Source organism: Barbatula barbatula, assembly GCF_947034865.1.
Source record: "Barbatula barbatula genome assembly, chromosome: 4".
Lineage (NCBI taxonomy): Eukaryota > Metazoa > Chordata > Actinopteri > Cypriniformes > Nemacheilidae > Barbatula > Barbatula barbatula.
In genome coordinates, this window is record NC_136768.1 from 10638411 (window position 1) to 10666389 (window position 27979).

A 27979-nucleotide genomic window follows, 5' to 3' on the forward strand; every position below is an offset into this window, starting at 1 on the left:
ACACCGCGTGTATTACCCCGTCTTTAACATCAATCAAGGAAACGTTACATAGGTCTACGAATTGCGCCGTCATAAGCAGTGGCGTAACTTTCTTTTGAAAAGTGGTAGGGACAAAGGGGTATGGGAAAACAATACTTTAGTAACGAATATATTGGCTCCACTGCTGTGACTTTGATTTCAGCTCTCCGGTTCCCAAACTGCACACTTGGCTGCCAAAAAAACCTGTCATTTAATAAATAAATGAAAATGAGCAGAAAATTAAAATAACTAATGACTAAATGTGTAAAAAGCTTTTAACACTCTACATTAGTGATAAAAAAATAGCCTCAAATATTTTTTGAAACCCATTTTCACTTTTTAATGCTTGCGGTGAGTTATTCTGATCTAGCAGTGTGGCTGTGTTGAAGTAAAACACAGTGACCTTTAGGGTGTTTATTCATAGCTGGTCGAGGTGATGAAAGCTGGGGTGTTTTAGCCCATGGGTAAATGGAGATAAAAGGAAATTTGTACAATCTTTATAAAACAAATCAAAACTTACCCGAAAGTAAAGTAGGCTTTCAAAAAAGATTTCACACATTTTGTGGGACTGAGTGAATCCATCCTTTCTTGAAAAGGTTGGTGTCTCAGGAGGAGTGGAAAATTGGTGGCTGCAGCCAAATGCCGGTTTGCGGCTAATTGGATGTCAAAAGACCTGACGATGGGAAAAAGTAATAAAATTGCAATACAATGTGTTCGTGGCCGGACTTTAACATTGGGCTTAACTGGGACTTAACTCTCGCATGCTCTCGTTTATTTGATTTGTTTCGTAATGTGCCATTCATTTTATTTTTCATTTAAAGATTGTTCATTGGTCTAGTACGATTCAACATTAGTCGTTTAATCCGCTAAACTATCCGTCAGTCATTTTGGTGTTTCATCATTTGATATTGGTGGGTCCTATCTGTCAAGTTTACTGCTGTTGAAATCTGTCTGAATTAAGACACTGTTATAATGGCTGTAAAACAATGAGGTTCGAATTCTGTTATTGGGACGGGTGCGGAACGCAGCAGGCAGTCGATTAGAACTGAGTGAGATGGTGCTTTGTTTGAGAGAAACGAGCCATTGCAGTATTTTAGTTGCTTTACTTAAAGTTTGATGGATATACATGTGTGTGGTTTCTGTAACAATAACACAAATAAAGAAATAAGCATACTGAAATATACAGGAATTTACATATATCAAGGATTACTTAATATAAACATAACCATATCGTTGATTAGTGAATAACAACAACAATCACTGCGTTTGCTTAAATAGTATAAGATAAATAACTATTTATCTTTGCCAACAGAGGGCGCCTCTAACACGCCACAATTGCTAGGCCTCAACGTCCTAAGTCACGTGACCATACTGAGACGATCGCGGACAGATTAATGCATTTGTGTAATAACAAACATATTCACATTACAGTTTGCAATACTCAAACATCCGCAAGGTATAGAGACATGTAGATACGGACCCTTTAAAAAGCAAACAAACAATATAGGCAGCATAACAGCCACTGTTTTACGAGTACTCGGCAACATGAGAAAAGTAATAAACTTAAATATATATGAACACATTACCTTAATATGCACGCACACACACGATAACTGAAATCTACATTAGGATTGAAATGAATGAGGCATGGATTAAAGATTCATTGATGATAACAGTTTGTTCAATCTGTGCACTTGCTGTGCTGTCGATCGCTTCCTCCCTTGAACTGCTTTGATGACGCGGTACGTTTTGATAGGCGGAAGTGACACTCGACACCTGAGCCTTTTTTACAGGCTGACTGGCGCCATCGCAGTCCTGAGCAAAAAGAGACCAAAACACGACAGAAAAGCGTTTATTGAAATTAAAAGAATTACTAGGTTTCTTACACTGTGGCACCACAGCTGGTGTTCAGGCAGGGAATCCAAAGGACAACCATTGCTGAAGGCATGCAGTACCTGTCAACACTCCTGTTTTGGCCGTGAGTCTACAGTCTACTACCAGATGCGATTTTGGAAGATTTTCGTGAAGATTGGAGGGGCTGTCGAAAGACTGCATCTCCATTTGATTGACAGCAATTTTGTACTATAAAATGTCGCTGACGCTGAAGCTATTCAAGCTTGGTCCCATCGCGGATTTTGCAAGTGAAGTCCAAAGACAAACTGCTGCCACCTATTTCTTGGTATTTGCTTGGCGAAATTGCTAACCAATTTTCATCATACATTTCACCCCAAAATACACCACATTCCTTGATGCAGTTTAACCTAATTCCCACATTACCTCAGTAGAGTTAAATATCTTTCCCCTTCAGTCGGTCTCTCGACGTTGTGAGAGACTGACTGGGGTTTGATCTTGAGAACCTACCTTCTCCGAGATAATTAATTAATAAAACGCCAATGGGCTTGGCGAATGGCACGCGCACGCCAGTCTCCGCCCCGTGCATACGGGTATAAAGGAAGATGGCGGCGGTCATTCACTCATCCTTTGTTCTTCGGAACCTGTGTGTTTGCTGATGCTACACGCGATACTCGACTTCGAGAAAAACCTGCTGGATTTATGACGCGGAGCAGCGGACTTCTCCTTTCGGTGGACTTCCCCTGGGCGTTTCGGCAGAAGGCTACAGACCTTAAGAGGTAAGTCCCTCCGGCTACGAGCATTTTTCGTAGCTGTATCCTTGGGTGCGACAGACTCATCCCGGAGTCTGACGGCCATGATTCCTGTGTCACTTGCTTGGGGCTCAAGCATGCTGAGGCAGGTTTTCACTGATGCAATGTCCCGTGTGTGCGGACATAGCAATCAGGGTGTTGCGGTCACGGTTGGCTACGTTCTTTCGAGCGCTGCCACCACCCCGTCTGTTTCCCAGGCGTGTTCAGCTGCCGTTTCGGCGAGGTTGACCGCTTTGGCGAGCGGCGGGGGTGATTTAGGGACGCGATAGATGTCGCTCCGTCAGCTTCACGCTCGCGGACCATCTATACCTCTTCACGCTCACCTGGTGCGTCCCCTACGAGCGGCAGACGGCCGTCTCATAGTGGTAAGACTTCGCACACGGATGATGACGCTATCTCTGTCGCTGCGTCGGACAGCTGCCTGCTGGCATCGGATGCGGAAGAGAGCTCCGGAGGAGACTCAGGCTAAGATGTCGGCCATGCTTTCCCGGGCAGCCGCGTGCATCGGGTTGCAGGGTGTAACAACATCCTCGCCGGAACGCTCGCGGCTAGATGCGCGGTTTCGGGGGCGTGGTCAAAAGCCACGCCCCGCTCCGTTACCATTTTTCCCGGAGGTGCATGACGAGCTCGCCAAGTCCTGGAATGCGCTCCTTTTGGCGCGTTTCAGGCCGGAGGGCTCTGTGGCTGTGACTTCCCTGGTTGGTGGGGCGGCTAGAGTCTATGTTGACGTTCCCCGCGTGGAGCGTGCAGTCGCGGGCCACTTGTGCCCGCAGACAGCTGCCACTTGGGGGGGCTCGACCTAGACTCCCGTCCAGAGCACGTAAGCTCTTCGACACTCGTCGAAGACTTGCAGTGCTGCTGGACGAACCGCCTCCGCTCTCCACGCCATGGCGGTCCTCCGGGTTTTTCAGGTAAGTCCTGAAGGATTTGGACGGCGGGAAGCTCGACCCAACTCGTATGAGAGCTACGTACTGCCACAGACCGCGCGCTACGAGCGACGAAGGCCACGGCACGTGCACTGGGTCGGTCGATGTCCACAATGGTGGTCCAAGAGAGGCATCTGTGGCTTAGTCTTGCGCAGGTGAGCGGCGCCCAGAACGTCGGTTCTGGATGCGCCCATCTCGCAAGCAGGGCTGCTTGGTGATACCGTGGAGGACGGCAGTTCTCCGCGGTCTGGCAGACTGAGGCGATCGAACAGATCCTGCCACGCGCCAACGTGCCCGCCAACAGGTCGGCATGGTCTCGGGCACAGTCTGGTTCCCAGCAGCCCTGCCCTCCCGCGGCGGCCCTCCGGTTAAGGAACCTCCCAGAGGACGACCCACCAGAGGTGGACCCCCGCGGAAGAGGGCATCTGTTCCCCGTCAGCAGCCCGCCAAGAGGTTCTTTAAAGCGGCCCTGACGGGACGAACCAGGGGGAGATTTTACTGGGCCCGAATCCCGGCCTTTCCAATGCCGGATCGGAAAAGGACGCTGCCTGCCGCGTTCCATCGAGTCTGGGCCCTTTTCAGGGTCCGGCGCCCACATACTCACAAAGAGACAAATCTCCCCTGGGTTTTCCTCCACAACACTCTCGTCCAGACGGTGTATGGGATGGATCGGGCCGCCGACCGCAATCTCCTCCGGACATTGCGTCGGGCCGCCTGAAGCAGGTAAACATACAGAGCCGTCAACCTCCCTGGGGGTCCCCCCTGTGCGAGGTGACCGTACTGTCAGCCACCGAACCAGCCTCCCCCGGCACGGTGAAGCAGATTGTCCCTCTGGTCCCGTTGTCACGGTTCTTGGGCGCTTGGTAGCGCACCAGCCCGTCACACTGGATAGAGAGGACGGTCCGTCTCGGTTACTCGATCCAATTCGCCAGGCGCCCCCCCCAAGTTTCGTGGCATTCTGTACACCTCGGGGCGAGGAGAGAATGCTTCCGTACTTCGGCAGGAGGTCGCCGCCCTTCTGGCGAAGGGTGCGGTCGAACCCGTCCCTATAACCGAGATGTCGTCCGGGTTTTACAGCCAGTACTTCATCGTGCCCAAAAAAGGGCGGGGGGCTGCGGCCCATTTTTTGGATCTGCGGCACCTGAACAAGCACCTGCACAAGCTGCCGTTCAGAGTGCTGACGCAGAGGCGCATCCTGGGCTCGGTACGTCACCAGGATTGGTTCGTGGCGATCGACCTGAAGGACGGGTACTTTCACGTCTCTATTCTCCCCCGACACCGGCCGTTTCTACGGTTCGCGTTCGAGGGAAGGGCGTATCAGTACAGGGTCCTGCCATTCGGTCTGGCCCTGTCTCCACGTGTTTTTTCAAACACGTGGAGGCTGCCTTAGCTCCTGTCAGGGAGCAAGGCGTGCGAGTGCTAAACTATCTTGACGACTGGCTTATCTTGGCACACTCGCGAGATGTGTTGTGCACGCACAGGGACCTTGTGCTTCGGCACCTAGACCGTCTAGGCCTCCGGGTCAACCAGGAGAAGAGCAAGCTCTCCCCCGCGCAGAGCACCTCTTACCTCGGTATGGAACTAGACTCTGTCCGTATGTCAGCACGTCTCACCAACGAGCGTGCACAGTCAGTGCTGCGTTGTCTGAGGTTGATCAGTCAGAATCCCTCGACGCCGCTGAAGAATTTTCAGAGGCTCCTGGGGCACATGCCGTCCTCGACGGGGGTAAACCCTCTCGGGTTGATGCACATGCGGCCGCTTCAGCACTGGCTACAGAGTCGGGTTCCCTGGACGGCGTGGCACGCCGGCACCAGGCGGATTACAGTAACGCCTCAGTGCCTTCGCACTGTCTTACCCTGGTCAGACTTGACCTTTTCTCCGAGCGGGGGTCCCCTCGGCACGGATGCCCTAGCACACAGCTGGCCGCGGGACAAGCGGAAGTACGCCTTCCCCCAGTGAGCCTCCTTGCACAGGTCCTGTGCAAGGTCAGAGAAGGGGCATCAGGTTCTGGTGAGTGGTGCCATACTGGCCCAACCAGACCTGGCTCTCGGATCTGGTAGATCTGACGACAGCCCCCCCTGGCCCATTCCCCTGACGAAGGACCTTCCGTTGCAGGGGAAGGGCACGTTGTGGCACCCCAACGCAGGCCTCTGGAACCTCCATGCCTGGCCCCTGGACGGGACGAGGGCTTGCCCGTTAGCGGTCCGGGAGACTGTCTTACAGGCTAGAGCCCCGCCTCTAGGCGGTCATACGCTTATAAGTGGCGCCAATTGTCCTGGTGTTCTCCCCGGGAGGAGAACCCGCGGAGTTGCCTGATCGGATCAGTGCTGACCCGCAGGTAAGTATCCCCGTCAGCACAACCTGGTCACCAGGTTCCTCAGGAGCGCGAGAGGGGTGTGTCCACCCTGGCCGCGCTCCGTACCCTCTTGGGACCCTAATGTGGTCCTACAGGGCCTTGGTACGGCCCTGGTGAGCCCCTAAGTATTGCCAATCTTCCTCAGTCGGATGAAAGATGCACTCTTTGTGGCGCTCACCTCCATCAAGAGGGTGGGGGACCTACAGGCATTCTCTGTGTCCCAAAGGTGCCTGGAACTCGGGATCGGTAATTCTCACGTGGTCCTGAGATCCTATCCCGACGACGTGCCCAAGCTTCCCACTACTCCCTTCCGGGACCAGGTGGTGAACCTGCAGGCGCTCCCCTCCGGAGAGGAAGACCCAACCTTTCTATGTGTTGTGTCCAGTACGCGCGCTGCGCCTCGGTCTGGACCGCACACAGAGCCTCAGAAGCTCTGAGCAGCTCTTTGTCTGTTCTGGGAGACGGCACCCGGGGGGGGCTGTCTCCAAACAGAAGTGGCGCACTGGGTACCAATCCCAGGATCGCCGTGCCCGCTGGCAGTGAGAGCCCACTCCACTCGTGGGCACTGGCACAGGGCGCCTCTCTGGCAGACATTTGTAGAACTGCGGGTTGGGCTACGCCCAGTACCTTCACGAGATTTTACAATCTCCACGTGGAACCAGTTGCAGCACATCCCTTAAACGCCGCCAACGTTTAGGGTGGGCTCCTGGTTTGGGCGTACGCCTGCGAAAGCGCCTTCTCCCCTCACCAGGTGAGACTAGTGCGCTATTGTAGCCTACCTACTTTCCCCTCTCGGGCGAAGTATAGGCATTCCATCCATCACTAAGCATTGCACTTGGTAACAGACTGGGCGGAGCCGTCTGTTAGAACCAGGTCCGTTACAGGTAGAGTCATCCCTGCTCAGGCAGACCCCTGTATTAGGACTAGTGCCCCATACGTAGTGACTCCCCTTTGGGTCGTCCCGTGTGTTGAATTCCTCACTCAGGATTTCCCGATTGGTGAATCTGTGACCTCCCCGCCGGTGGTAATCCCACCTGGATTGTCCCCCTATTCGGGCTAACACCGTTCCGCATGTTGTTCTCCCCGCCGGGGAGACCATGTCATGTCTCCACATGTACCTCCCCTCCGGGTAGGATGTGGCCTCCGTAGCACACTCTTCTAAGAGGAGAGCAGTGTTTCCCCAGTGTTCGGCTCCGGACAGCTCCTCGCTACTAGAGGCGTACGCCACTGTCCGTGAGGCCGTCAGTAGAGGCTTCTCGGTATGACCAATACTATATGACTGGAAGATTACGTCTCGCGGTAGCACTCTGGGACTCGCTAGCCCAGTCAGGGTCGCTCCGCTAGAGGTCGTGATATCGGTGCAAGCGCTGTGACGTTTAAGATTGATCCCCAGTCAGTCTCTCACAACGTCGAGAGACCGACTGAAGGGGAACGTCTCGGTTACGTCTGTAACCTCGGTTCCCTGATGGAGGGAACGAGACGTTGTGACTTCATGCCACAACGCTGCACCGAATCACTGCAGTGAACGGGAGTGCCCTCTCAGGTTCCTCAGTACAAAGGGTGAGTGAATGACCGCCGCCATCTTCCTTTATACCCGTATGCACGGGGCGGAGACTGGCGTGCGCGTGCCATTCGCCAAGCCCATTGGCGTTTTATTAATTAATTATCTCGGAGAAGGTAGGTTCTCAAGATCAAACCCCAGTCAGTCTCTCACAACGTCTCGTTCCCTCCATCAGGGAACCGAGGTTACAGACGTAACCGAGACGTTTTTTAGATCGTTTGTTCATCCATCTCATCCATCCATCCATCCCATTCATTCATTCGAGGCCGAAAATGAGCTTCCCCTATTTGAAAGACCAGCAGCCGCCACTGAGCTTGAGTCTCCATTTCCCATCAAAAAAGAGTGAAGAGTGATGTGTGAATGGTAATTCAGTTTTATAAATGGTGGAATATGATGGTATTTAGAGGATTATGGACTTTTTAAATGGTCTTAAAAAAGAAACCGGTCAAATTAGTCGTTTTTAAGGGTCAAATGGTGGTTTTACAGGGAAGTGAAAAATATAGACAAAAACAACATATAATTGTTTAAATGAATGTGTGTTATTTACAGGTTTATGGTATGGTTGCTTACAATGTACGCACAGGGTTCATCCACAGTGTTGTTATCCAAATTTCTCCTTTGTGGTTTTGTTGGTGTGTGTGGGTCTGAACATGCATGCGTGGCTGATAATGTTTTGTGTGTGTTTGTAACTGGCAAACATGTAAAGGTTGTGTGTGTGTGTATTTTTGTGTGGCTATGAGCAGAATCATTGAGGTATTCCCACTTCAGTGTCAGTCAAAGTGTCATCTGATTGGCTATTGATGTGTGCTATCACAGCATGCAGAGTTCTGCAGATCCCCATCAGGAGAGAAAGAGCCAACTGTGCCAAACCCATTATGTATGATGGAGGGGAATTTTGGCAGGACTAGGAAAGGGAAATCTAGCAAGAGTTGGAATTTGGAATGGATGGGGCAAAACATGTCTGAATTGGATATCTAGAGCAGTGTTTCTCAAACCTTTCGTTGTAAGGCCTACTTTGTGTAGAGTGCATCGCTTTGCCCCCCCCCCAATAAAGATCTTAAACGAACAATTTTAATGAAACCAAAAGCATATTCACTTGTACAATGTTGAAAAATCAATTATTTCTGTTGGTCTTATTTTTCAGATTTTTGATTGCATAAGATGTATGTTACGTTTCTATATTTCACAAAATGCCACAAAATCTGCACCCCCCCCGGATCCATCTTGGGGCCCCCCACAGTTTGAAAACCACTGATCTAGAGCATCTATGAATAGGCAAATGCAGGGCTGGAGGGTCCAATCACTGACAGCACTCTGTCAGCCTGTCACTGTGACCTGCAGCTACAGCGACTGAATCCATAACACACTGCTATAAAAACCACACGACACACACTGATGTCTATGGAAAGAACAGGGGAATACAGGGATATTCCTTCCTGCTAATCACACTGTTACCCTAATTTCATCATCAACATAAATTGAGTCAAGCTGATGTCATTGTGCCCTCATACCTACCAGTAATTAACTTTTCATTTTGGAAAATTGCCAAGCCCGAGTTTAATAAACTGGTAATATGTGTCACGAGAGCTCCTACACAGCACATTAATCTCTTAAGGGTCTATGAATAATTTGCTCTTTAGTGTGTATTTTATGATTGCCAAACAGCTTGTTGATTTCACACATGAATAAATGATCACTCGGAGCACTCGAACGAGCATAAGAACTAAGAATCTGTGGTTGGTAATGGAACAAAACACAGACCTAAACACCCTCAACATGAAGTCAATTACTATTTGAAATGAAGTCGATTACTACATCAATGACACTGCAAGCAGGTGAAATCCTTTGAGATTGATTTATTTATTCTAAGAAATGGCATGCAAATAAGCGCGAAGATCTTAAGGGGCAAAGCATCATGACAATTTTTCGATAGCATTGGATCATTATATTACTCAAGAATAATGAGGCCGATTCTATGGAAGGTAAATCCTGCCAAATTTAAATAAAAAAATCAAACGATGAAAGCCAGATTAACAACTGCGTGCACAATATGTGCCAAAATGGAAGAATGTACTGAAATTATTTTATTTAAATTTTTACACTGACAATGTGTAGTCCCTGTCAAATTGAGAAACAAAAAAAATTTGACATTTCATTTTCACTCAAATCTCGAAGGCAAGACTTCCAATATGAAAATGAAAAGGCAAATTTGAGGAAGAAATTGCAAATTTTACAAAGGTTTTTATATGAATGCGCTCGAATAATACTGACACAATTCAAATTATAATGTTAATTTTGATTTTCGTTTTATTTCCTACTCTTTATCATTTTCAAAGACATGCAAATGACATGTTAATCAGTGGTTATTGATGAGCGTCTGCATTACTTTAATAATAAAAGTTGCAGTGTGGTGTATCTCTGATAAGTTTCCAAACGTCTGAACAGGCGAATAAACTAAAGCATTGGAGAGCCCTGCATCCCTGAACCATGCCTGAGCTGAACGTCACCACTCCCCCCTCTGGCCTGCGATCACACTGTACATTACCATCCGCATTCATATCATAGTGCAGCGCTTCGTATAACGATTGGCTTTATCATAATGAAGTACGCAGGGCTGATTTGCATACTTCAGATGTGCTCCCACAGTAGTCACATTCAAATCCAGACTCAAAACACATCTGTTTAACTTTGCATTTAATGAATGTGCACTGTGCCTCTGACCATCCGACAGTTTGTACTGTACTTTATTTGATTTATTTTCTATTCTAAACTGTATTTTATTTAATTTTTTATTCTTAACTGGTTACATAAAATTTTTCTCATTTCTTCACTGTTCTATCAAATGGATATTTTAATTTCTTCTATGTAAAGCACTTTGAATTACCATTGTGTATGAAATGTGCTACATAAATAAACTTGCCTTGCCTTGATTTAAACGCACACTGAGCAGTTTACTCTCATATCGCTTTCGTATGACTATTATATCATAAGCAGATACTTCTGCACAAGTGCGCGCATGAAGTTAAACACACCTAAAAAACCTCAAACTGAACATCACGATGGATTCTATTGTGCTGAGAAAGATCGCTCTGTTTATGTTTCATTAAAAACAGTCACAATGTAACGATGAAAGTGTGCTCGGGTGCGTATGGTAATGTACAGTGTGAACGTAGGCCAGCGAGGGAGTGGGAACAACCTGCTCAGCCATGGTTCAGAGCCGGCTGTATTGTTAATCTGGTTTTCATATTCATCCTTTAATTTATTTATTTAATTTTGGCAGGATTCACAGCTTCGCTCACACAAGGATCTAATTCGATGCAAGTTCTGCACCTCATGAATATGAATCGCCAAACAAGGATGAGGACAGGCAACATACTTTTGATTATGCTTTTAATTTCACAATGCAAATGTACGATAGTGTCCGGTGAGGCGTAACTGAAGTTACTAAAACAGGACGCATCTCTTTACGTGAACTCTTCAGCTGCAGCGTGAGAGGGCGCGTGCGCAGAGAAAAACTGTTCTGATTGGCAGTGTTTCGTGGTTGATTGTGGCGTTCCGCCCCTTTTTCGCATTTGGTATGGACCGACCAATTGCTTATCGCAGGAATCTCATCACATCACGTTTGGTTTGGATGCAGTGTAATAAAGCCAAATTCAGAAACATGGTTGACCAAGTGTAATCTAATTAAAATAATTAGACATTCTCATTAAGAGTCATTCATTTGTTACATTTCTGTCCCAAGTTTGGCTTCATTTCTGATCTAAAATTGGCCCCAACATCTTCCTGCATCATTTCATATAAACATCATCATTAAAATATAAAATAAGAATGTGTTATCTCAGATTATTTTAAATATCACTGGTCTCGGCCAAGGAGTTTGCAGCCCCTGGTGGGCTGGTCAGTTCACCTTGAGGATCTTTTGTTATTTCATGTTTGCTTAGCTTGACTCTTGCCTTGGGATTAATATCTTTCTATTTAGGAGGATTTTCTCTGAGATCTCTTTGAGTGTTTGGAGTACTTCATAATAATTTTATGTCTGGCTCTCTTTTTCTCGGTCTCTCTGGGTATCATTGACACTGGCTGATCTGAGTGTTGAAGATTTGTGTTGATTTTTTTGGTACTTTTTGTGAACTTGATGTTACCTTTATCAAAAATATCAAATCAAATCAAAATATAACCTACTTTCCTCACCACTGTCTCTCTTAATACACCCACAAGCCTGCATCATCTGTGACATATGTTTCTATCTCTATCTTTTATCTAGACTTTTGCCTCTCTTCATTCTCCGTCTGGTTCCCGTGTGTCTCCACACTCTTGCACTCTGCTTCAGTTAATCTTTTGTGTTTTTATCTTCATCCTTCTATTCAAGTGCTCTTGACATTGAGAACGGTTTGACCAGGACTTTGTTCCCTTTGCAGAGCAGCTGTTAAGTTGCTAAGCTTTAGGTCAGAGAAAACGTTTTGTGGACTTCACTACGGACGCCTCATACTGTCATTTCTCCAGGTTAAGGGTCGCAGGGGTCACATGAACACAAAACTGCTCTTACAGCTCTTGACAGCGCAGCTGTGGTTAGCAAGAAGAGATCTCTGTGTTTCTCACATGCTCACAAACACAGACAACACTAGTCTAAACATTTACATTTAGTCATTTAGCAGACGCATTTATCCAAAGCGACTTACAGATGAGGAAACATTGGAAGCAATTATAACAACAACCAAAGCGTTTAACATGTTTAGACTAGTTTTGTCTAAGACAAAGCAGTTGATGGCAAGAAACCCTTGTCCTTAGTGTGCGTGTGTGCTGTCTGGGCTCTTTGAAGGGTTGTGTGTATTTTCCTGCTTCTCTTCAACACTAACAGAGCTCTCCAAATTGCTCTTCAGTCCAGGGCATTTCTGGGATACGTGCACTGAAATCAAACTTCCGTCTCAACCTGACAACGGCTCAGCTTTTGCTGTCGTCAACCCCTCTGGTATTTGTCTTGAGAGCTTCAGCAAATATTCGGGTCCTTTGAGATTTTCATTTCTGTCATTAGGAGTTCTCACACTTAACACACTAATATTAAACTAACAGCACACAACCATCTCATACTGCTTGTCAGATAAAAATGGGTCCTTACAAGGTGTAGTTTTTTATGCTTTCTTTATTAGTCGGTATGTCATTATACTGTAGAACAGTACAGTGGTGTAGTCCGAACAAAATACGTTTTGTACTATCTTATACAAGCATTAACAATGACCCCAAATGTAATTCAGAAAAATGTAATTCAGTGTTTTAGTTTTTTCTAGTAACATGCCAATTATTACAGTTTAATAAGATATTTATTAATATTTATGCATAATTCTTCACATGCTTTATGAAGTTATAGCACTGGGAAATAAACAAGACTATGCCAGTACTGTTGACCGGTATACAACATTTTTTTACTAAGCATCACATGTTTTTAGGTAATCTTGTGTATACGACGTGTTAAAAACATATACAAGATTTTACGTGGTACAGCATTGAAATGTATCTCGCCAACAGTGCCATCTCTGTGTGAATACTTTTGGAAAAGATATACAGTAAATGTATGAAGGCCTATGTTGTGGTGAAAATACTTTATTTTAAACGTAGAATAAAGGAGTTTACAACAACTGTAAAGGGAATGAGGATACACAGAAAACGTAAGGATTCTGACTTGTGAGCTTTTAAACAGTAGGGCTAGGGAAGTTCTTTGGTTTATTTTTTCACGTGTCATTTAAAACAAGCTAGTATTAAAAGTTGTTACAGATATCAAAGATTTGTGATGCATCACAAGACCACAAAGAGATAAAGCAGCGCAAGAGAAGACGATAATTTTTCAGCACAACAACGGTAAGCACACTTTAAAGCAACTTTGACTAAAAGAGCATTTTTATCAGTTGCCTGATGGCTTCAGCTGGACTCTGTCACTGACAGGACGAATCCTCGCTGCGGGAAATATTGTGTATTTATTTAAATTTGCATTTACATTTAGTCCTTTAGCAGACACATTAATCCAAAGCGATTTACAGAGAGATCAGAGAGCAATAAAGCGATATGTCATACAGGAGCAATAATACAATAGCTTCTAATACAAAGTTACACCGAAATGCAAACTGAATAAAAGAATCGCGTGTTTAAAAACCAAATAAGAAAAAGGCAATAAAGTTCAAGGAAAAGCAACCACAAAAGCAGCTTGAAACCATTTAAAGAAGCAAAACAAGTGGGTATGCTCTAATAAAGATCTTCAGAAGTCAGTATACACAGCGCTATGGAAAAGTAAACATACAACGTATATGTGCGTTTGGCCCCGGAAACACCACTGGTGCGGAATAAACACAATCTTACGTTACAGCTAGAACTCATGCCAACATCTCTTGTTTTCCTTTTCAAAGATTTAAAACCAGCCTAAGATGTTTTATATTGTTTTTAGCTATTCTAAGCTCTTCATTTTCGGTAATTTGCTGGTCCAGCCCGTTTAGGATTGTTGATCAGATGGATGACTATTAGGAAGTGAAACTGGTTTCAACCTTGCAGAGCATTTTGTGAAGCTGGTTAATCCAATTCACAATGTAAATGCCAACTCTAGTGCACAGGAATAATTAACAATTTTTTAAGGTTGCTTATTTGTATTCATTTGTACAATGTGAATCGTTTAAAAACATGTATGATTATTAGAAAAAGCAATACTGAAGCCCCTCCCTTAACCACCTCCTAAACTCAACCGTCACTGGCCCTAAAGCAAATTGTACTAAAACGTACAAATAACATCGTACGGATTCATACGAATTAGCTCCCTCGTAATAGGTACACATTCCCATGCGATTGTGTTTGTAAATGTTTGTCAATGTCTGACGATCATTAAAACCTTGTTGAATGTGACACGATTATATCAATAGCTTTCTTGATTTAGCTGGATTTTATTTGCTCGATTTATGTGATTTATGTCAAGGCAACAGCGCTCATTATATTAAAGTCAGTCGGAGGAGATTTTGGACATTTCAGCCGTCCTCATAAGTCAGACAGCTGAAGTAGTTTCTTTACATTGTCAAAAATAGACTATTTATTAAATATCAAAACAAATGTTGATGTTTTTTTGCTAGAAATGTGTGCCTTTGCGCAACACATTGTTGATGTGTTTTGAGCTCAGTTAAGTAATATTCCTCACCAACACAGCTGAAGTTCGAAAAGCGGTGCTGTAGGAATTGAGTCCGGACTCGAGACGTTTTTCTGTAGTCTCTGACTTGTTGGTATCTACACTCCGACTTGTCTCGGACTTCGTCATTGGACTCGCCGAATGTTCTAGTTTGTCTCGACAGAGTCTGATGATTGTTTTCTCCTTTCAAACGAAACCATTGATGAAGCAAATATGTTTGCTTTAGTTGTACTCTTGACATTCATTAAAGAGCATGTTACCCGGATGTCCTAAAATTGAAAGTCTTTCAGTAACGTAGCTTTCCTTCAAAGTTAAAGATCTGAAAAGTTGTTAATCAAAAAAGTCCATGATAAATAAAGATATTGTCTCCCAAAATAAGGAGTCGACTCCGAACCGCCCAAACAAGTCGTTTCGGTTTCAGGTCTTTTGAGTGTAGTCTTTACATGTAACGAATGAACACATCTGCATTATCCCTGCCTGCCCGTGAAACATGAACACTCTGACCTGACCACAAACACTTCTGATGGTTTGTGTGTTAACATCATGTAGCGGAGCAGGAGACGCTGTGTTGAATGCTGCGAACTCAAGCATTGAGTTGTTTTTACTTCCAAATCCAAAGGATGAGGATATAAAGAACCAGAGGATACAAATATTTTCCCCATGATTGCACAGCAGTATAATCCAAACCTTTTGTCATTTTGGTGAGTTCAGTGTGGGATTTGCTAAACACTTCACATGGAAGATGAGTCAGCATGAGTTTGGACCAATAAACATCTCTGAATCAAAACCTGCAGATGTGATAAGACGTTTCTTCTATTGATCTTTGAAAATTGCTCATTTTGTGTGTTATGTGGTGTAACGTTACACTTACAGCAGCTATTTCTGTCCTTCTCAAATAGTTCTGATAATCAGGTGTGAACCCAATAGGTCTAAAAATGCGTCGTTCAATATAAAGTGTTGTTTTTATTACCTCGATTCATTGTAAAGGATGTCTACGGATTTAGTTTATAAGCTGTAATGTTTCATAAGACATCACGTTAGCTTTGCGGCTAACGCATGTAACAGTTACAATATTTTATCCTGTTAAGCCGTGGGCCCAGTTTGTTTAATATGTGTGATTTAATGTAGAGTATCTGTCGTTTTTATTACTTTGATTCATGATTAAGGATGTGGATAGATTTCGTTGACATGCTGTAATGTTGATATACCCATACTGTGCTTCACACTATTGACAATATTGAGCTGAAGCTTGACTTAGAAATTTTTTAGCGCAAAACAAATCGCAATGTCTGTCAAAACAAATCGCTAAAAATTTGATATTTTACCCAAATCGCAAAGCCCTAAAGCCCTTGACCTGTCTCATTTGGACTTGGTCTTGACTTGTACTCAAACCCCCAATGTATTGCGCTCTGTCTAAAATAACTGTGGCGTTACCTTTGTAGGCTGGTTTAATAACTATGTCAATGTTGTTGGCTAGTTCTCTGAGGGCTTTCTTTTCGGCCGGGGTCAAATTGTGGGTCACCCCCAAACCCCAATGTAATTTTATTTTAATGCAAAATTGTCAGCTCTAATGGTTTTCTCAATTTCTTTAGGTAGGCTTCGGCCATTGACTTGGATTCGTACCAATTTAGACTCTGTCTCAACTAGTCCTGGTCTTGGGTTCTGCAAAGGTGGACTTGACTACAGGCCTGTTGAATAGTCATAGTGTTATTTTGTCAAAGCATTGGTGGGTTTGCTGTAATAGCTCTGTAGATTGATCCCCATCTGTCAATGTGATGTCAGTGTTGAGCCGTTCCAATGTGTCAGTAAAAACAAACAGATGACAGAATGACACATTTGAACAAGAAAAAAAGTGAGAGCCACAGTTTGAGATACTTGTAAGTGTAACAGAGTAAGGTTGCTTTTACACTTGGTTTGTTATTCCACAACACAACCTGTAGTGTGAAAATGGCGCAAGTACATTTGTAATGCCTTTGAGTGAGATTCAATATTTTGCAGTTCTATTTTTTCCTGTCGCAGTATTTCCTTTTGCAGTTCTCTTTGAAGTTTTCTGAAGTGCCTCCAGTTGGGCATTTTCAGAAATGCTTTGGTGGACAGTCTGGAGCAGAAATGCTGTGTGCACAGTGAGAAAACAGCAGGCTCCCACCAAATCCTATTGCATCCCAGTCAATTAGCCAGAATCCACCCAGATCAAAGATTCATCAGAAACTCCACACAACCAATGAGAGAAAAACAAGATTCAATTCAACCATCATCCCCTGCAAGCCAAATCTGAAATCTCTTCCACATACAGTATAAGGTGAAGATACATAATTCATGATGTTCACACAGCGAGAATCCATCAACAACAAACTCCGGTTTCCCATTCTCACCTCCCATTTCTAGCTCCACCTGAGAGTCCGTTCAGACCAAAGCATCGTGAAGTCTCTTCCGGCTGATCTCAGAGAAGTGTGTGTGTGTGTGACTCTTGAAGATGAAAGCTGATCAGTATGCGTTTTATTGTGCTTCAATCCCTTCTGAGTCCAAATGAGACCGCTTGTGTTTCAGGCCACTGAGATCATCTCATTCAGAGTCATGATAATATAAAGCAGGGGTCCCCAAACTTTTTTCTGCAAGGGCCACATAATTCTCCCTGTCTTTAATGGGGGGCCGGGTCGGTTTGTAACAGAAAATTACATGGGCCGGAGGTACTACTTGAATTATTGTGATTTGAAATGTATTTATTATGCCTCCTAATGGTAGAATAGTTTTTGTTATGCACCATACAGACAAATGATTACTTTTCAAGAGATGTAGCCTATTTAAAGAGCATTGTTCTTACTATCATAATGATTTTTTTTTCATATTGAGTGCTATTCAAAATCAAAACATTTACTTGTGGATATTAATTAACCTTTCTCTTTCCCAACCGCTTGACCATTTTGTCGTCTCTGTAATTTTCGCGTCAGCTGTTCTATCGCAATGGTACGTTATGTTGAGCATACCATTCTGTTGGTAGGTGAATTTAACAAATAATTAGTCTATGTTAGGGAAATTTGAGTCTGAAAGCCAATATTTATTATCATGATATAAGTGAAACCGTATATCAATTTTTTTTTAAATGTCTCAGGCATTGTTCAGAGGGCCGGTCCAAATCTGTGGGCGGGCCACATTCGGCCCGCGGGCCGTAGTTTGGGGACCCCTGATATAAAGCATTATGGGTAAAATAACCAGTAGATAAACTCATCATATAGCATCAGCTATATGAATGCTGTAAATAAAGCACAGATTGCCTTATTGAGCGAGAAGATACAAGTACCAGAAAATAATTTGTCATAAAAGGAGGATATTGGTTGTTGGTTTATCAATAATTTGTTCTGTTGCTTTAAAGTACAAAATCAGCGGAGAGTGAAGATCATGGCCCGTATTCTTAAAGCTACCAAGAAATCTCTTAATTTAGCTTAAAAAATTCTACGTGGACAGTGACACAACAGTAGCGGTTTTAGGCACGGGCGAACCGGGCAGTTGCCCTGGGCGGAATTTTTTCATGTCACATGGGGGCGGCACCGGCACGAGCAGTAAAAGAAAACTCTGGGCCGTCGCAAAGCGGTTTTCTATTATATATCATTCATTCATTGTGTGGGGAATCGACATATTGGCGCCCCTGCATGCTGAGAAGGTGCCGTGTGTGTGAAGGGGAAAGGGGTGCGCAGGGGATAGTTCACCTCTAGGTGTTCACACCGAACGCGAATGAAGTGTTAAGCACGAGTGATTTACATGTTAAGTCAATGCAAAGACGCGATGACCGACTTACGGTGCTATTCGCGCAAATGAGGCGATTGAGTGTTCGCGTGTTTCGCACGAGTTAAAAAATCTGAATTTTGGGGAAAATTTGCGCTGCCAATCAGGAGCTTTTTCTAGTTGGACTGAGATTATTTACATTTACATTTAGTCATTTAGCAGACGCGCCTATAGTTCCTGCACACTTTTGTTTTTCTTAATTGTGTGAAATGGCTAATAAAAAATAAGTAATACAAAATGATTATGGCCGTGACTCGTTTCCTGAGTGACAGTGTTGGGGGACGGGGGGGAAATCTGTTGATTGTTTAGTGCCAAATAAACAGAGATGGACAGGAAAAGGTCAAAGCCATTAGGTGCACAAAAAAACCCGCATTTGTGCAATTGAGAAATATAATTTTCTCTTTCACTTAATGTTTTTATAAAAAATATGACGGTTTGTCATCATTTTGTGTGTGTGTGTTTTATTTTTATTTATACATTTTTCTGGGAGGGGGTGGGGGGAGCGCTCAAAGGTGGTCTCGCCCGGGGTGCAATTCAATGTAGAACCGCCACTGCACAATAAGTTTCTGTAAGTGCTGTAATTGTTTGTGTGATCACTATAGAAGGGTGTGACAGAACCAAATCTCTGCTGGATTTCTCCAGGCGCTATGGTCTTGGAGATGCTAGCGTGTCTGTAATAGGATCGGTCGCAAACATGAACCCTGCACGATCTAATGTGTTGTCTTATTAACTCACTGTCATCTCAATTCAATATCATTTTATTACCGCTTTTACAATTTGCATTGCATCAAAGCAGCTACATGTATACAAGATAAACAGAAGTTGAACACACACAGAAAACATTACAAATAAAAAATCAGACAAACCTAAAAAGTAATATGGAGTCTGTCATGCATTATAACACATTTCTGCGACACATTTCTTCTCACTTTTCCTGTTTTGTCAATTTTCTCTGCTGCTAAATAAACTCTTAAGTCCTCCTTGCAACTCAAGAATTCTTAATTGAAAATTTCTTGTCTACTTGCCTTCAAAGCTTAAACTCTCTCTTGGCTGAACCGTTTAACTTCTAGAATCTTCTAGACCAGTCATCCTCAAGCAGTTAATCTGGTTTGAAAAATGGTGAATTATTAGGGTGACCAGATTTCTCAGAGTGGAATACGGGACAGACACAGACCCACAACACCTACTGCACACATACAAGTATTTACATTTAATAATATTGTTAGCTATGTAAAAAAATAAATGTAGAAAATTTCGGATCATACAATTTCTTAATCAATTTTGCAGTGCAGTGAGCTGACCGAAAACTATGGCCATGAATAACAGAATGGTATGCAAAAAGTCCTTTACTTGCATGTACTTTATCAGATTCGCAACTTTGCTTCACAAAAAATTTGCTTGGAGTAGCTTGGAGTAGCACACTTACTTTTAGCAGCGTCCATGTGCTTTTTTGTGTGCATATGCTGCGTAATGTCGGCTCGGCCTCTGTGAGCAATAGAAAAGCGAGCCCTGCAAATGTCGCATCTTAATTTGCTTGCCTCTGATTGTGACTCTCTTTTGAGAAATTTAAACTCTTTCTGAAGATCGTCGTTGAATGTACAGGAACGCTTCTTTGACATCTTTGAACTTGAGTGAGTCAATAAAGCTTATCCGTGGTCTCGTCTCGTATACATTACACTACATATACATTACTAACTAACTGCAAGTTGAGAATGATTGGGGGAATTGTGATTGGATGGAATTGAATTGTCCTTCTGCCTTCTCTTATTGGATGAATTTTTTTTCTCGAAAATATACTGTGAGGTGATTTGCTAGTTTTATTAGGCTATTCCGTATGAGAGGAGTAGGCTACTCACGCACGCTATCACTCAGGAACAATATATATATATATATATATATATATATATATATATATATTAACAATGAAATACGGGACAAATCATGCTTTTTTCATAATAAGTCGGGACACTAAATTTAGAGTTGAAATACGGGACTGTCCCGGGAAAAACGGGACGTCTGGTCACCCTATGAATTATGTCAGTTTCCCACACAGACATGATTGTGATAGTAAGAAAAAAGTCCAAAACTGTACTTCCAACATGATATTGTGTCCAAATAGGACACAGGTGAACGATTTACCCAATTATTTTCTTTAAAGACCTTTTATCAATAAATTTCCATTTTATTAATTATAAACAATTTATGTCAGTCTGGATCTGGACCTTTGCTTCGTTTCATCCCGTCCGCCAGACATAGTCTAAAATAAACCATTTAAAACTTTTGACTATTTTGGTTGTTTAAATTGAGCCGCGCGTCTACACAATGGAGAAGTGAACTCACTTCATTTGAACCCTTTCTGCTCTGCGCGCACTGCTTCTCTCCGCATGAAGAGCATAACAACAAACACACAGAGCCGCTAAATGGACACACAACAGTAAACGAAAGGCAGCGGATATTAAAGCATTTGTATCCGTCAGTCTGTTTACTCCTACATGTCTTCAACCAGATTTGAGATATGTAAACCTTTGTGACCCTGTGAAAACCCAGACTAATATCTCATATTGGAATTGATTATTATAACAAGCATCAACGATTCATTTCAAGCATTGATTTCACTAATATGTAATGGTATTAGTCAGTCAATATTGAATATATTGTTGTATTTTCACAGAATATTCTGTAGGATGGATTTCACGAAGGAATTTTGCTGGGTTTTCACAAACAGGTTCACATTTTGTTATGAACAATGTTTTAATCGGGAAATTATTTAAAGATTGAATTAGTTCTGGTATGAAAGTGAAAAGGTGACTATGGCATGGAAAGACTAATTTAGTTAGTAACTGAGTTTTCGGTTTATGACTTTAATTGCTATATAGCATGTTAATTGTTACATTGCATTTGCTGTTCGCATGTTGTCAGTAGTTTTTTTATTTAGAAATATTAATTATCAGACTTCTATTAATAGAGCATTCCCTTAAAACCACCGAGCCTATACATGCATATATCAAAATATGAACTGAATGGCCTGATAAAAGATCATATCTTTTATACAGTACTGTATATCCAACTGTGCTAAATTGATTAAATATTTATTTATTTTCAAAAACATATTGTCCGGACCTCATTTTGGACGAAAATATGAAGACCGGACCTCTTGGAACTTTAATTGAGTACCCCGTACTAGACTTTCTTTTATTGTTGCACAGACAAAATAGAACAAAGATCTTTTGTTTAGACTCTTAAACCTTAAGATCATCATTTAGAATTTGCCAAGTAACATTAATGAAAAGCTTCTTCAGATTTTGTCTGAGCTTGGGTCATTCTCACGAAGCCACTGACACGACACGACACGGCAGTAAAGATTTTGGTTATAAGACATAATTCGGTAACACGAAAAAAATTATCATAATAAACATAATTATGTTTTCTACCTTGGACAAACCATAATCTAAATAGTAAATGAATATACACAATATTTGTGTTTTTTATTGCCTTTTCTGATGAAATTCTCATTACCGTAATGCGTCTCTTACGGTAATTTATCTGATTGAATTATATGCTGCAATTTAAACCGAATGGAATGAAAATATAAAAATACAAAACTATTGGATGTTCTTGATGATCTCACAAGGCAAAAAATGACAAAAGATTATTGATAGAATATTCATGTATCATAGAAATGAAGAAACAGTGGGAAAATAATCGTCCATAACTAATAATGTCATAATCTCGAATTTCATGTAAAGAAACACATCTACCAGTGCCTTTCAAACAGCTAACAGGATAACAGATTAACAGGTTGAATTGGTTATGGTAATAAGAATGTTCCTTAACATTTCATAAATTATTTTTAATTAATGAAATTGTTACGGGGAGCCAGAGACGTTCGGATCCAAATGCAGGGTTTATTAACAGAATGGTCAAACAGGTAGAGATCAACGACAGCGTAAGGTATGTAGGGGATATCCAGAATCATAAACAGTCACAAGCAGAGGTCAGGGCAGGCAGCAGAGAATGGAAATTTGTTGAAAAGAGTTTTTTTAAGAAAATAGTCATGAAATGGTTCACTTGTGTCTTATTTGGACACAATATCATGTTGGAAGTGCAGCTTTGGATCACAATCGACCCAAGAAGTGTCTGTGTGGGAAACTGATTATCATAATTCACCATTTTTCAAACCAGATTAAACTACTGAAATTTGTGTTCACATTCAAAATATAGTTTTGTGAAATAATGAATTTCACTTTCTGCTCCTATTGCCATACTGCTTGTTTCTCAGGAAAGTCTCTTTGCGTTGTTGGCTGTATTTGTATTGTGTAATGCTGACTGTATTGTGTTGTTTCTAAAAGATGAAACAAACAGAAACAAGAATCCAATTATTGACTCCTCAGAAAACCACAGGAAAATAATAGATCTCAGTAAGTGCAACTGGCAACTGGTGCAACTGACAACCTCCCCAGAGATTGTGGGTTTCTAAAAGACAAACAGATCAGCACTAGTCAGTTCTTCTGGAAGTGTGAATTTTATGTGGAACATATAAACTCTTATCCCTCATTAAGTCAGGGCCGTAAACCCAGCTTATTCATGTCACTAGCATGTCATTTAGTTCATATCTGTGTGTGTTTTCAGGTTTTGTGTTGTTTTTATATATGCATGTTTCCACATGTCATCCCTACATTTACTGTGATATCTCACTGCCCATGTGGGTGGTTGTATTGTGACGTGTCATGCACCGCCTTTCTAGGTGACCGTCCTCTGGCTTTCAGAGCCTCGCTGAGGGTATTGGGCAACCAGGGAGCTGTCAATATCTCCCATAGGTGGATCTCGAACACGAGATGATAAAAGAGAACAATTGGTTACTGTTCGTAACCCCTGTTCTCTGAAACATAGAGGGGAGAGATCCACCAAGTTTGCCCCGCTTGGTGCATGAAAAACGAATATGCTCAATGAGGAAAAGTAGGGCTTGCAGGTGCCCTTATGCTTTAGGCGTGGGGGCGTGCCCTCACATGGCATAGGGCACGTGCCCATGTCTGTCAAAGCCAGACTTTGTGCAATTGGATGCTTTTGCAGAGGTTAGGTACGTATGCCCTTGACAAAGGTGGATCTCGAACGCGAGATCGACTTTCTTCCTCTTCCAATTACTGAAAAAGATAAATAGGAAATGAAGAGCAGAAAACTGCTGGAGTATAACCAGACCATATCCTCAGCTCACTGATCTGTTTCATGATATTTTCACCCGGGCTGCTGCTCTGAATTTCTCTCTCACAGGAGACGAGCTGCTAAAACATGTTTGTGTCCTCCGTCCTGCTCCTGTTCTGCTGTGATTTGTAGTGAACACCTGAACTTGATCACTGTTATTGCCTTTCCCCTCTAAACACTTCTCTCCATTTCAGCTGCCTCCTGTAAACTGTGATTTGTGGATGAACGGAGTGGACCGTCAGAGCTCATAGAGCAGACATCATTAGAGAGCCGAGACCAGCTAGAGATCTAATAGCAGTAATACTGCACTCACAATGACAGAAAATGTTATCAGGAATCTGAAATGTTTGCATAGTCTGGGAATGATGCAGGTGCTGTTTTATGGATAATAAAATCAACAGGGCGTTACTACAGAAGTTATACACAGAAGTCAAATTCGTATTTGATACTTACAAAGACGTGTTTGAGCGGAGAGCATCTGTTTAAACCCTCTTTGGAGTTTTTTTCCTCAGGCATCACTACGGCTCCGTGAAGAGCTGCTCTCTTCTGGCCCACTATATGTGTTAAGAGCTCACATGTGGGAGCAGACCGCAGGGCGTCTGGAGGTGCTGTAGACCGAGAACGAGTCTGTGTGTGCGTTAGATGATGCAACATGAGTTTGTTCTGACGCGACATGAGTTTCTGAAAAACAGAAGGCTCTAAATCGGGCTGTGACCCCGTCTAGACTTGTCTGTGCTGCATGTGGGAGTTAAAATTCAGTGTTTGACAGGAGTGTGAATGTGATGCCAATTAGCCAACAAACCTGCTTTGATTAGGGCAGAGACTCTGTATGCAGTGCTCTGCTGAAACAACACCAAAGAAAAATGATATTCAATGCTAACTGGACCCTGAACATCCTTGTATCTCTTGTCTTTTTGTGTCTGGCTTGGTTATAACACAATATAAATGTGAGCCATTTTCAACAAACAACGAATAGCAGTTAGATTTATTAAAAGCATGAAGTTAATAATAGGTCTTTAACACAATATGAAAGGTGTTTAATGCTGTCAGAACCTCTAGGCAAGAACCCCAGTTGAAATGTTGCTGTTGAAAGTCCGAGCACAAAGAAAAATGCAGCATGTGCTTAGTAAGAACACAATGTAATGGATTTGATCCGTTCATGAATGTTTACTCCGCACTGTCATACAGTAGAGCCGTGTTGACTCTGCATACGAGAAGGTGAAAGTTAATGTGTTGGAGTTATCAGCTTCTTTGTCAGTCGTCCCTGCAGGCCACCGTCAACACTGCTGGAGTCAAATCACATAAGATTATCGTGATTATCACATTCACGTTATTAGAACACCGTGTAATGAAACGCTAACACCTAAAAACCATAAACGTGTGTCTGTAAGCTTGTAAACAAAGTCTGTAAGTCTGTAAACGGCCGAAGGTTTAGGTCAAAGATATCTGGAAGATTGTCAAACTTCACCCTCCGTTGACTCCCATAGTATTTATTTTCCCTACTATGGCAGAAGGGGGTGTGTGAGATCTGACATTCTTCCAAATTTCTTCCTGAGAGTTCAGCAAAACAAAGAAATGTATACAGGTTTGGAACAATCTTAGGGTTTGTGAATGATGACATAATTTTCATTTTTGGGTAAAGTATCCCTTTAATAACAAACTCTATATTTGTTTTAGTTATATCTGGCACATTAAAAGTTTTATTTAAAAGGACACACAATCTCATGAGAGTTTTGAAATGTAAACAAAAAGTTCCAATGGCAGTTATCAGATTATGTCTTACCAAATCGGAGCCGATCCCTCCTATATGCAGACTACGCAGGTGGCGTAGGGCCCCTGCACCACCAAGGGGCCCCTTTGAGTACCGAATAAAAACACTATTGTAAACAAGGCGCTATTTTTTTTATAACCTGCAGATTTAACTCATTTGGAAATTTCCTTTTGAATACTTCATTTATTGAATTACTGTACATACTTGAATTTCATGTAGTGGGCAGCAGGTAATGACGTTATGACATCATTACTGATAATTCCTATGGTAGAAACCGCATAACTATAAATTTAACAGAAGTATCCACTGTATCTCAGTGTTTAAACTCATAACATTGGTTGTGTAGTTGCACTATAAACTTGTATAAAAGTAATTTAAAAGAGCATCAAGTCCTTCAACCATAAAGCACATTACCAATGGTCAATTAAACCCACACTGTTTACTTTCTCAAGTTGTTTAATAGAGTGTCTCTTTCATTTTACATTACTGTTTATTTTTTTTAACCTTAAATTATGGCTTCAATAAACAACCTCAATCGTTAATTGTGTGTGTTTGTGTGCAGTCTTAATGTATTTTCAATGGAAGTGACTGATGTCTGTTCAGTTTCAAAGGTGTCTGATACCAACAAGCCGTACCAGTTGACATCATAATTGCATCTTCCCTTCACAAACTGCAGCTGCTTTCAGTCGATCTGAGAAAAACGTGTCAACACATAGTCATGTTACAGTTTTAAACAGTTCCTCTTGATTATGAGATCTTGTATAAGATCATCGCCAGAGGTTTACCTACTTCTGTTTTCATTTCCATAGCCGACCTGACACAGAGCTGAATGAGAGGGAGGCATTCAAAATTTGCAGATTTGCTTTCTGCTGATTCCAAAGGATTTAAGCCATTTATATGTTTATGGGTAATAGAATTACTGGAGTGAGTGTTTATCACTTTGCTTTGGTTTATTTTCTCAGTGCTTAAAAAAGACTAGAAGTGAGAAATATTTTGACGTATCAATAAGATAATAAATACATTGCATTAAAATTTTTACTTTTTTCGCTTTGTTTTGGGCTTCAGCTTTAAAAGTCCTTCACAGATTTGAATTTGTTGATTAACCCCGTTTATACTTTTTTATAAAAATTCTATCATCCCAAAAGCTCCCATTTGTTTTTACTTCTTTATCAACCCTGCTTCCTCATCATTGACCTCTGACTTTCCTCCCTCTGCACAGATCTGCTGGCAGTTCCCAAGCATCCGTATGCAGCCATGGAGAACTGGGGTCTGAGTGTGTTTGTGGAGCAGAAGATCTTGTTGGATCCTGACGTCTCTTCCTTCTCCTATCAGATGGAGCTCACCATGGTGGTGGTGCATGAGATCTGCCATCAGGTAAAACACACACACTTACCATTTTGTCATGATCATAACATTTGCAACATTTCTTTTTGGCCTTAGACATCTTGCCATTTCAAAATGAAGACGCCACGGTTATATTCAGTTGTGTTAAGATAAGATCATAATTGGCTAATTTTAGCCACACTTCAGTCAGTAGATATTGATCATTGTTTTGACATTTGGATACGTCTAGCATTAAATTCCTCATGTTCCGAATTGAACATCACTGACGTATGACTATAACTGTAGTTCCCTTTCTGTCGGTCTCTCGACGTTGTGTCGACAGAATGGGGTTTGACTTGAGAACCTACCTTCTCTGACTGACTTGAACAGGCCAATGAAAATTGGCGAATGAAATTTGCATGCCGGACTCCGCCCCCGGATATCCGGGTATAAAAGGGAGCCGGCGTGCCGCATTCATTCACCTTTTGTTCTTCGGAGCCTTCGCATCCTGATGCTGACGACTTCGCAGATACTCTCTACGTGTTGCTGGTCTTACGACGTGGTGCAGCGGACTGTCCCTTTTCCTGTGACTTCCCCTGGGCGTCTCGGCAACTTCCAAAGCGTCTCTCTAAAGAGCGAGCCCTTTTCAGGGCTTAGTGTTTCTTCAGCGCGGCATGTCCCGCTGTGCTCGTGGGTGCGGCACACTCATCGAGGAAGGGGACGGACACGATGTCTGCCTCTGGTGTCTGGGACTCCAGCACGCTGAGGCAGCATTTGTGGATTCATCTTGCCCGCACTGCGGGCAGATGGTGATTCAGACGTTGCGGTCACGGGTAGCTGTGTTCTTGCGAGAATCAGCCGCCACCTCGAGTGCTTCCCGTTCTGCGGCAGCAGCGGCATCAGCCCTGCCGTCCGCTTCGGCGAGCACCAAGGGTGATCAATCCGTCAGCCACCGGCTCGCGGACCGTTCACGCCCCGCCTCGCTCGTCTGGCCGTCCCGGAAAAGGCGGTACGCCGCCTTGTTCCTCCGTCACGTACTCGGACACGGGGCGTGACGACGATGAGATGTCGCTCGCAGCATCGGAGGGCGACCTCCTGGCATCCGACCTCGACGATTCCTTGGAGCTTCCTCCCCCGGGGGGTCGAGCTCAGGATGAAGCGGACGTCGAGATGTCAGCCATGCTTTCCCGGGCCGCCGCGAGTATTGGGCTGCCAACGCTCGCGGT

The 27979-nt window shown here is 43.0% G+C and overlaps 1 protein-coding gene across 1 annotated transcript in view; it reads left to right on the forward strand.

Annotated features, from left to right (window-relative positions):
• LOC306893439 (thyrotropin-releasing hormone-degrading ectoenzyme-like) overlaps window positions 1-27979 on the forward strand; it is a gene marked incomplete at its 5' end in the record, with an annotated part of 79490 nt that overhangs the window by 13122 nt on the left and 38389 nt on the right. Inside the window, one exon of the mRNA XM_079455240.1 lies at window positions 26650-26804. Within this exon, the coding sequence (XP_079311366.1) occupies window positions 26650-26804 (155 nt within the window). The remainder of the gene's footprint in view (window positions 1-26649; window positions 26805-27979) is intronic.